The sequence below is a fragment of the Microchirus variegatus genome, assembly GCF_963457635.1.
Source record: "Microchirus variegatus genome assembly, chromosome: 10".
Lineage (NCBI taxonomy): Eukaryota > Metazoa > Chordata > Actinopteri > Pleuronectiformes > Soleidae > Microchirus > Microchirus variegatus.
Window position 1 is genome coordinate 17,170,263 of NC_139811.1, and position 11,646 is coordinate 17,181,908.

The 11,646-nt window shown below is 42.8% G+C and overlaps 1 protein-coding gene across 1 annotated transcript; it reads right to left on the bottom strand.

Moving 5' to 3' along the window:
- Window positions 1-2,432: 2,432 nt before the first annotated feature.
- metrnla (meteorin like, glial cell differentiation regulator a) lies at window positions 2,433-10,983 on the bottom strand. Its single transcript, XM_083896590.1, has 4 exons — window positions 10,639-10,983; window positions 7,677-8,065; window positions 4,368-4,427; window positions 2,433-3,257 (listed from the first exon to the last, which is right to left on the bottom strand). The coding sequence occupies exons 1-4, from the start codon at window positions 10,749-10,751 to the stop codon at window positions 2,944-2,946; spliced, it is 876 nt and encodes a 291-aa protein (XP_083752716.1). The 5' UTR covers window positions 10,752-10,983; the 3' UTR covers window positions 2,433-2,943.
- Window positions 10,984-11,646: the final 663 nt, after the last annotated feature.

Sequence of the window (11,646 nt, forward strand, 5' to 3'; positions counted from 1 at the left end):
ACTAGGAGTTAACAGCAGTTAGCATTTGGAAAAGTGATCATTTGCAGGCTCTAGCAGGCACATATATATGTCATATATAAACATGTAGCCACTGGACAGAAACATCCTCTGAGTTTGTGTAGGACTCTGTGCTGCACCGTGGAGCAAAGAATAGAACACTTCGCGGACTTCCGGTTTTCAGATACCGTTGCCCTCGCCAGCACTCTCGTGCATTTTACGGACAAAGTGGAGCTCTGCGAGACAACAATTCCAGGAATTCAGCACATTGTGACGTCCAATTTAGTGTGGAGGTCAACATTGCGTGTTTTATCTCCTGTACTTAGACTGAGGAGGACCACAAAAATATGAGTGAGTCATCTTTTTTCACACTTTGCCGACTGATAGGGCCTCCAGAGTCCCAAATATAAGGATTTAAACGCTTAAAAAGTTGATCTTGCATAATATGGGACCTTTAAATTAAATAAGGTACACAATTCCGAGAAATGTGACAATATATATTCGATTTTAGAATATTTGTTGACAGCCCTAACTCTTACACACTGGATCGCTTCTGTTTCCATGTGGTGCTGTTGGTCACGTGATTCAAACTCGAGCTGGAGACGGAGGAGAACCGGGCTCTGACTACCAGAACAGCAAGACCAACGAAGAAAAAAAAAAAAAAACAGCAGCCAAGTAAATGCCTACAGATCCTCTTCCTCCTCATCATCCTCGTCTGAGGTTCCTAATCTTAAGGCCAGAGACAGATGCCTCACAGTGAGGCACTGTTACCATAGAAACTCTGTTTGCATTTCCCAGTGAGCAATTCTGGGACCTCAAGCTTTCAGCTGGAATTCAGACATTTCATTAAACAAACAGCTCTGTCTGAAAAAGTGATCGTCTATGTGAGCCAATTTATTGAACGATGTTCTCTGTGAAATTGAACTTAATGTTAGAAGGTACTGGAGAAGGAACTGTCATCTTAACAAGCCGTATCTCGCAGGCTGCATCATCTGATGCCAGTTCAAGCAGCTTGATTTGGCTGCCTGAGTAAATTTTGGGGTTGATGAAAAATGAAAAAGCTGTCATTGAAAATGGGGGGAGGTTGAGCAAAATTGTGGATGCCAATCAACATTTGGAGTGTGCTCTCTGCTGCGTGCCCAGTCACACGGCTGCATTCACATCGGCCTTCAGTCGTCTCTCTCATACCAGGCTGCTGTGAGGAAACAAAGAGCCTTTTCACATTGACCTTGACACACGGCCACCCCCATCACCACAGGAACCAGTGCACAGGAATTCACCCCGACTCTCTGATATCAATCTCTGTGTGCTTGGCAGACGGTGATGCTCGGAGGGGAGGAAAATGCTCATCATATTATGTTTTTATTCCAACCAAGAAGTATAGAGAAAAACATCTGATCTGAAATCTACAGCATTTGCTTTAAAGATATAATATGTGACATTTCGGTATTAAAATATCTAAAAACAACAAGAGTAACGTTATGTATTTTGTTGAGTAGTGAGCCAAAATGTTTCCAACACTATTAGAAATCCAGATTTGTATTCAAAGTGATAGATAATTCAGTTTTGGTTGGCTTTTAGCAGCATTATCTGTCTTTTATCTGTCTCTGCTATAAATTCTGGGGCAAATCCCATATAAAACAACAGAGGGACAAAAAATATTTGGTACAACTAGTAACTGAGTGTGTTGTCTTTTGTGTTTTAAATTTTATTGTGTGTATTTGTCAATAACGGTTTTCCGTTTGCTGTGGCAAAACTCTATCCATAAAGCGCAAATCTTCAGAGGAACCAAATGAGATAAGATGACAAATCCCACGCTGCCTCCTGACATCATCAGATTAATGGCGCTTTTTCACTACACAGTTCCAGCACGGCTCGACTCTACCTGTTTTTTTCGTTTGCTTTTCCATTAGCAATAGTACCTGATACTTTTTGGTACTGGAATAGTCAAGAGCGTGACGTCCGACACAGGAATCAAACAGAACAATGCTGAACTGTAAATAAGTTCAAAAGATGATAACACGGCAGTTGAGGAGCTACTATAGTATTGGAAAACGATACCAAACTGAGTCGAGTCGAGCCGTGCTGTGACGAGTCTTGCTGGAACTCTATGGTGAAAGAAAACAAACAAGTAAATTGTTATTGTTTTGAGAGACCTCTAGTGGTAGAAGTTACATACTGTGTGTTTAATGCATCATATATAGGCATAAATTAACTATCTAAAATAAACACTGGAGCTACTTCCTACAGTAACGTGATTAATCGTTTGACTCTCAAACTCTATTGACTCACTCAAAATGTAGTTAGTTATTTTATGTTAACACCACAGACAAAGTCAGAGTTCATCAGAATAAGATTTTATTCTCAAAAGCAAAATTAAAAAAAAAAAAAAAAAGATTTTGCTTATCGTTTTTTTAACCAATTGTGCAGCCTGAAAAAGCACAGAAATCCAGGCATTAAATTGCGGCTCACTTTTTCTTTCGCTACTTTTTTTAAACAAAATAAAAATAAGATGCTTTCACTTTTTACATTTCTGTCATAAGACATTACTTCAGAACTGTACATCAAGCTTTTTACAAAAGCACGCAGAGCTTCAAAATATACAACGTCCATTCACATTTTATACAAATAGAAACCAAGTGGCGTCTGCTACATTTAAAATCCCGGGGTGTCCTCCTCGTCTGCGAATGAAAAAAGGCAGTCCAGACACATTCCACACTGCGTCATGTTGAACTCTGAGAACAGAGCCCGGCTAACATGCTGCTTGGCAACATTCAGGAGCTCCGCTCATTGTCTCCAAAGGGTCACAAGACAGTCAGAGGAGAGAGGCGCTGCCACTGGGTCAGTCCATCAGCCTTTCCTCTCCTCAGCATGAACATTTGATTCAGCTCTCGTCATCACCCAGTGAAGACTTGTCCTAATTCCAAACGTGGGCAGGGAGCCCAGTCAGTCAGTGTCTATGTGACAGGGGTTGGTGCCCTGTTGCTCCGCCTCACGATACAGCCGCAGGAAGTCTTTGTATCGTGGGGCACAGCCCATCCAGGCCTCCCCGAACCTCACTGTCCCAGTGAAGAGGAAGTCGCCCTCACCGGACCTCACCCCACAGTGCAGGGGCATCTTGATGTGACCAGTCCAGCTGCGTACCCTCACACCACCAGATGCAAAGACCTGGGTCTTCTGTCTGTAGAGGTGACTGATCTCCACAGTGATGGACGAGTGCTCCTCCTCTTTCGTCACCTTCCTAATGTTGCCCCGTGCCACTGGAAATACAAAAACAGGAAGACAGGATTTAGCCTACATGACGTTAAGAAAATGTAAACATGTTCGTTTGGCTGAAAGTGTACTAAATCAAATTTCTACAAGTCAGATAAAGTGACTGGGAGTCTAATTATTACTGCATGTACTCGTTCAAAAGTTTGGGGTCACCAATATTCCAGATTTTTATTAATCAAAAGAGTTGCAAAATTAATAGAAAATATAGTCAAGACATTGACAAGATTTGAAATAATGATTTTTATTCTAAATGATAATTTTGCCCTTTCATCAAAGAACCAGGAAAACTGTTTCCAGCTGTGCTAACATCATTGCACAAGGGTTTTCAAGGGTTTACTAATCATCCAATAGCCTTCCAACACCATTAACAAACACAATGTACCATTAGAACACTGGAGAGATGGTTGCTGGAAATGGGCCTCTATAAACCTATCCATTAAAAACCAGACATCTGCAGCTAGAATAGTCATTTTCCACATTAACAATGGATAGAGTGTATTTCTGATTCATTTAATGTTATATCCATTGAAAAAATAATGACATTTCCAAGTGACCGCAAACTTTTGAACGGTAGTGTATTCATTCAGTCGGACTCAGTTAGACTTGGTGCTCTGCACATTCTCCACAGTTCCCACCCCCCAGCTTTGACCCTTCTCTAACCCAGGAGGTTATTCAAGGGAAATAATAGAAGAGGCCAAGAGGCTGGTGCACAGAAGAAGACAACAGCGAGAAAAACATGGTCATAACCAGAGCACAGCACAAGGACCAAGACCATTGTATGCTCTGTCACTGTCAGCTTAAAGAATTCAATACTTTGTAGTTAACTGATGGTAGAAAGACAATGACATGATGACAACTGGCCACAAGATAAAGTTGTTTTTATTCAGTGATAATTCGACCTGAAAATGCCTAACATATATCACAGCTAGTGTATCGGCAGACAAACGATCCCCCATCCAATACTTGTTTACAAGGACAAGGAAAGTAGTGCGGTTAAACAACTTCACTGTGAATGGAATTGTACTGACTGGTAATTGCTAACACGCTGTGTTTTCGCTGAATATAGTATACTTGTTCAAAGCAGCACTGTTACTTACCAAAGTCATTGGTGCAGACTGCGAGAAGCATCTCAGCATCACTGCAGGGCTGACAGGGAGCTAAGAAAGAGAGAAAGATGAGAGCTGGTGAGTTTGGTGGAAATTTGGTCAAGAATTACAAACAGAAAGAGGACATGTCAGTGATTTCTGGAGCACTCGAGGTCATGCAGCGTGATTAAAAAGATCTAGTTGATGTGACCACAACGCACCTTTCGCAGATATAGAATCGCAAGTGCTTCATAATGCAATACAAGTACAATACTGACATGATACTTTAAAAACAGGAAAACACAATAAAAAGAATCAAACAATAAAAATCCTTGCCCAACAAAAAGTCTTTAACTGATTTTTAAATACATCAACAGAGTTTTGGGCTGTGAAGGGACAGAAAGAGAGGATTCAATTGAAGCTAATTATCTCACATTAAGAAACATGTTCATAAGTGGGCATGTGTGTGTGTGTGTGTGTGTGATTGATGCTCAAAGGGGGCTGCTCCTTAAGCTTCCCCTCACCACAACAGGAAACCCTTGACACCCCATGACAAACAAGGACCAGATGAAAAGGATAAAGGAAGGAGAGAGACAAGCAGAGGCTCCATGTCTGACCTGAGCTCTGTTAGCACTTCAGCGGCCTCGTTAGGACTGAAACCGTCGGGGCAAACTCGACTACGACGTAAAAGTTAAGAGTTCAGAGTTTTAGAGTTTAGAGCAGAACTTAAAGTGGCAGATAAGTGGGACATAATTACCCTGTAAACTGTCCTCCAAAAAAGACACAACCATAAATGCAGGTTATCTAATAACTAGAGGGCAAATAACCAGGTGTAAAAGAAAAAGTGAAGTAAAAGAAATGGCCCTTTAACTGGAGGCTACACAGCAGCAACTCCCACTGTAACCACCCACCCCCCAAACTGAGTTTTATGGCTGGAGAAAGGACTTTAAATGAGAGCAGTCAAGTCAATTAGTTGACTCAGGTGGTCGCGCAGTTAAACTAACCTGAACAGCTTCATTAGCCCTGGACCTGCAGCAGTATCAGTACCTTTAATTCAGTGCTGGTACTTAACAGTTCCTTTTTTCCAGTTGTGAAAACTAAGTACAAACTTAAACAAACAGCCGCATGCGGTCAAAACGAAAGCCTGTCTTTAAACTTATAACAACATTTGGGTCAGGCTCAGTTTGTTCTTTTTCAGACCAGATTTGTGTAAATCCTGTATCCAGGTTGAAAGCGCCATGATGGCGGAGGGTGCAGCAGAATTGTTGGAATTTAAAAAAAACGCCCTAAATTTACACATCTGGTCATGAAGCTGACTGTTCAGAAAACTGTGTGTGTGTGTGTGTGTGTGTGGATCATTAACTCAAAATACTTGCTATAGAAGCGATGTGTGTCAGGGGTGGAGCTTATTTTTAGCAGGCTGGTGTGCAAGGGTGAGGGGGTGAGCACGTCTTAGGTCAGCGTGTGTAGCAACATGGAAGCACTGCCAGACCACTAAAGAGGTCAGAGGTCAATCAGCCCCAAGCCTGGAACGGTTTCAGAACAGCTGGAAAGCCGGGAGACTTCAGAGCGGCCCGACCTCGCCCTGAGCCCGTAGCAGAGTGCAAAAGGCACTTTGAAGTGAGCCTTCATGCTGCCATGGCATCAGGCAGAGCAGCGAGCCGAGGCCTAAAATCCAGCAGTGTTTTTTCTTTCCTCCAAAGCGGAGCAGGGCTCACATGTCAAACATGAAACAGAACCACAGGAATGGGCCAAGAGCTGAGTCAGCATCTCTCTTCTGGCTCGTGCACATGCAGCGTCGCTCTGATCAGAACCACTTCACAGGAGGAGAGGGGGATGAGAGATGGAAGGAGTGGTGAAGGAGGAGAGGAGGGGCACATGGTGTCCCTGCAACATCTGGGGCCTGATGCATTCCACTGTAATGGAGCACAACTTGCTAATACCACTCGGCAAAGACAAAAAACCACTTCAAACGGTCAGGAAGAGAGTGGGAAGATGTATGGAAGGGAGGGGAATGAAAAGGAAAATACTAGAATGATAAATAGACAAGAGAGAAATTAAGAGGTAGGAAATGGCAGGAGGGGGAGCAACAAAAAAGGGGAGGATAATTTAAGGCTGAGGGAGTGACATCGAGAGAAGAAGTAGTGGGGGGGGAAATAAGCCTATATGTTCACAGAAGTTCCTCCCAACATCTGGTTGGAGACACATTCCAGCTTGATGGTAAGCAACTCAATCCCAGCACAGCGGGTCAGAGAGACGGCAGAGAAGAAGAAAAAAAAGAAGAAGAAGATGAGAGGGAGAAAAGGAGCAATCAATCCATTAATCCTGGCTTCACATGACACGAGACCACTGTCTTTGTGAATCAAGCCTGTGTGATGTGAGGCCATTAGGGCTGGGCACTGGAAACTTTGATATTTTTGTGTAAAAAATGACCTGTCATTAGAGAGGTGACGCCACTTTTTCTTGTCTGATCTACAACACGGCGTCTCACAGACACAATTCAAACAATTTCAAAAACTACATCACGAATATTCTGCTAATATACAGAAATACATCTTTCAGGTCGATACTGAACGCACACTAAATGTCATCAGGTCCAGAGCTGAACCCCCCCCCCCCCCCCTCCTGCTAAGGCAGATAATGAAGCTAATATAATATGTGAACCCAGAGAGCCATAAAAACAGAACACGGGCCTGATACTGCTCATGTTTTGTTTTTGGTGGAAAAAAACACATAAGGCTCACACAGTTTGAAGCTGTGCAGGTTTGGCAGGTACGCAGCGTGAAAATACATGGCTGTTTTTCAACGGAGGCCCCACTGTTCTGCTGTGCCACATAACATACAGCTGTCCAAAAAAAACCTACTGCAGTTCAGGGCCTTTGCGGTGTTTTCAAGTCAAGTGTGGATAATTGTGAAATGGCTTTGACATTTCAATATTTTATCCTCAAAAAAAAAAAAAAGAAAAAAGAAAGCTCCATAAAGCCTCAGTTCTTTAAAGCTCACAGCGAAAGAATTTGACAGGGAATATATCTTCTTCAAAACCAAAGTGTACAGACAGTTCTACGAGAGAAATGGACTTTGGCCTCGAGACTGTGTTGGAGCAAATGTTGATTTTCCTACTATTAAAAGTCCAACGTCAGCAATGTTTCCACCAGTAGATGGCTGCATTTAGTTCCCATCACACACCACAGTCGATAGAGCACATAGGAACGGAGCTGAAGAGGGGGTTTAATGTGGATGCCTTTATAATGTCTACAAGAATAAAACCAAAGTTATTTATCCAACATTGTGTTGTAGAATAATAAAGGAGCTGCATCTTACCGCCCAGCGAGTGCGCCACGGCTCCCAACCTGTCGCTGACCAGCTCGTACTGGAACGCCGTGATCCGCCGGCTGATGTCCAGGCGGGGGACGGCCTCGATGAAGAGCGCCCCCTCCCGGATGCTAAAGCAGTGCACTTTGCCCTGAGCCTGGTCCTTCTCTCGCAGCAGCAGCCGCAGCTTCCCATTACGGTCCAAATAGATGTTGGTGCCGCTGGAGTCCGCGGAAGGTTTGATGCAGACGGAGAGGCGAGCGGCAGCGGGGGACACCGTGTTGGGCCGCAGGTTCACGATGATGGCCCCCGTGGGATAGAGCCACTCCAGAGAGCCCTGGGAGCAACGGAGGTAAACCTGCTCCACGTCCCTTGTGTGGCCTTCGTGAGTCAGACCACTGTTAGAAGAGAGGAGGAAAAAAATCAGAGCACATCGTTCATGTTGAACCTGCTCTTCAGCACAGAATAACGAGATTATTAAGTCAATAAAAAAATTATTTCCCCATCATTTCCAGGCTGAATTAGCTTAGGCTGTGAATTGGCAAGAATCTGGTGATGCAATACACATTATAATACGATGCAGGCGCGATGTCTATTCAAATGGCAGCCCATGGGCCACATGCGGCCCATAACAACTTCATAGAGTTCCAACCTGTAGTTTCACCAGAAACAAGTGAAGAAATAACTAGAGAAAGACTTTTCTCTGTCCCTAAATATTCCTACATCACTTCGTACAGTAGTCTGATGAAGGTTTGATAGCAGTGTTAGTTCTTTTGTATTCTCTTAAAGGCACTTTGAGATGTTTGTGGCTTATTTCAAAGAGAAACAAATGCTAATATTGTGCACCTTTTTGATTTTATGCACTTTATGCATGTGATATGACACATTTAAAATAGTTAGAGCTAATACTGTGTACTTTTAATGCACTTTAAGGTGTGGGAAGGACAGGGATGACCAAAATAAACATATTGCTAGTTCTTTTGTTATTTTTAATGCACTTATTTTTAATGCACTTTTTGATTTGATTAAATTTTACTTGCTGCAGTATATGTCTGGCCCGGCTAAATTTCTTGGTTTGAAAATGCAGCCCTACTGAGTTTGTAATTGAATAGTCCTGCTGCCATATAGTGTGATATTTTTGGATACTATTAACAAGGCAATATACTGCAATCCCTCGTAGTAACATTATGTGCATGAATAATATACAATCTTCTTTGTGTAATGAGAGAAGCGAGAGAGGGGAGGGATTCAAGCATGCTGCCAATTAGTTGTTCAGGGCTTAAATATAACTCAAAACCACTGTCAAGATTATTACTTGAGTGATTACGGGTTCTGAAGAATGGATACAGCATCATGCCATGATGAAATATTGCAATATTTTAATATATCAATATTTTTTTGCACCCCTATAGTTAACTGACCAAGTTGAAGACCTCAGGCAGACGCTAAGAACGATCGACTGCATTCCTCCTGAGGCATTAAAGGCCATCTGTACGCAAGACTGGCTGCATGACCAGTCACGAGCCGGAGCAGCCAAAATGACCTCAGCTTCCAACACACACTCCCCATGCCGCATTGTTCCTGCCCCAGCTTTGGCAAAAACGCACCACTGGCAGGCTGCCCCTTTGGGAAGACTTTGGAGGCCGAGATGGATGAATGAAGGGACACAGAGGCTTCTGGGCAAGACAAGAGCGGCAACAGTAGCCGGGCCTGCTGCATGCAAGTGCAAATGCAGGTCACGCACCGAACCTCCCCTTGCTTTCAAGCCACCAAAGAGACTGGAAGAGACTTGTCCGGGCAGCACTTCGGACTGTGGCGCCAGCATGACCAAATGACTCCCTCCAGAACTTAATGCCTGGTCAGGATTTGAAAGCTCCAGTCTGTCAGTCATTCTGTGGCAAAGCCAAAGGCAGGAAGCCATCAGCAGTCTACCAGCATGTGCATGCCAAGCTAGCGGTTTGACTCTCAGGCAGAAACGCCCAGTCTCCTGAAAATGAGATGCTGAAATTCAAATTTGCCATAGATCTAAAGTAACCCATGGCACATGCTGAGCATATGCAGCCGAAAAGCCTCATAACCAGGCTCTCCTCAGCACGCCTCTAATTAAGTCCTTTCTAACTTCATCACGTCTGCATGCAATTAAAGGAGATTAGTCAACAGTCTCACTAATGAACAACAGATTATTGGTGGAGAGCTCAAAGTGCTGAATGTCGTCCACCCCTCCTGAGTGGAGGATGAAAAACAAAAACCACACCATTTGAAGAGCAGCCTCTCAAGTGCAAAACAGATTTGGGCAGATGTTTAATGAGAGGTGAAAACTTTCCAGCGTAGCCTCAAGTTTTAGGATGGGTTAAGGATGCAGCGTGTATTCTTGTTGGAGTTAAATGTCTACACGTGTTTTTCAGTATCTGTGAGGGTTTAGATAAGATAAGATAATTTAGTCCTTATTTACAGTGTCACAGCAGCAGAGACAGTTAAGACCAATGGTGAAATACAAAACAATGAAGCTCATTCAAGATTAGATTATACAATAATCCACTTTTAAAAACAACAGTTGCCCAAAGTAATAACTAAATTAAAATGACAAAATCTGTATTACAATCTGTATTCTATCCACACACCAATATTAACAGGTAGATAAAGAATTACTTTTTTTGACTACCTCACAAACTAAATCATTGACTTTGATGCTGCCTTCAAGATCTGCCAGAACTTTGCAATTCCAGGTCAGATGAGCCAAACAAAAAAAAAAAGGGGGAAATATTGCATAAATGTAATAATGACAAATGCTGGATTTACTTTCTGTCAGTTTACAATGAAAAGCGTTTGTTTATTTCTGAACAACATTGAGGGAAGTGAAATTAATTTGATGTTAAATATATATATATTTATATATAAAAAATGTAAATAAATAAAAAAAATAAAAAAAATCTGATTTGGAGCGGACATCCACACGGCTCAGTGAACTCACCTGCCCTTCCAGCTGCACTGGTCGCTGGAGTACTGGCTGGAAATCACCCGACACCGGAGCAGGAGGAGCAGGAGAGGCAGCAGGGAGATCAGCATCGGCGCCGGGGCGAGCATGTCGACTCTTGCCTCTCACTTTGCCTCCTCTCGAGTGAAACTGCGATAAAGTCCACCACCGTGTTCCCAGCTACATAGTGTTTCCATGTGACCCCGGACCGCTCCTTCCGCGCCTGTGTTCCCACCCGGAGACGCTACCTCTGTTCCCGCAAGATAGAGATGAGTTTACTCGCGTATTTATCGCATTCGGTCGTGGGGGAACCTCGCCGACATCTGTGTCCGTGAATGTGGAAAAACTTCAGCTCCGACTCCGACTGTGTGCGTGTGTGTGTGTGTAGTAGCAGCAGCAGTGAACGCTCTCCACGTCACACCCCGTCCACAGCAGCTCAATGTGCTGCGTTCAAGTACTCAGCCGAGGCTCGGATTTCAGAAAATGACGCTATAAAAAAAGGTTTTACCCAAGTACCCAAAAGTAACCCACCAGAAAATGACTTTGGTAATAGCTGAAGTCACTTTTTTATTATTTCACTTAATTACAGTACATGACATTTACTCTACTAATATAGTATCAAACGTAATTTTAAGATATACATTTTTTTTGGAAGTAAAATTATTTTTTTTTAAAGTGAGGAGTTAGGATTGAGCCATGGTAGCTCAGTAGTAGGGTGAGTTGTCTTTCAATTGGAAGGATGAGGGATCAATTCCTGGATCTGCTAGTCTATAAGAGCAAGACACTTAACCCCACATTGAAGTGTGTGAATGTTATTTATAGTGTAAAGCAGCTCATGAAGACTAGAAAAGCTCTATATAAATACAGACCATTACCAGCTCTTCTTCTTCTTCTGATTTTATTTGGTAGTAACAAGTAATGTATGTGAATACTTCAGATCACAGAAAATGTTCTTTAATTGCACTCACATGCTTTAATATGTACATTGTGCTATTTTTACAAACA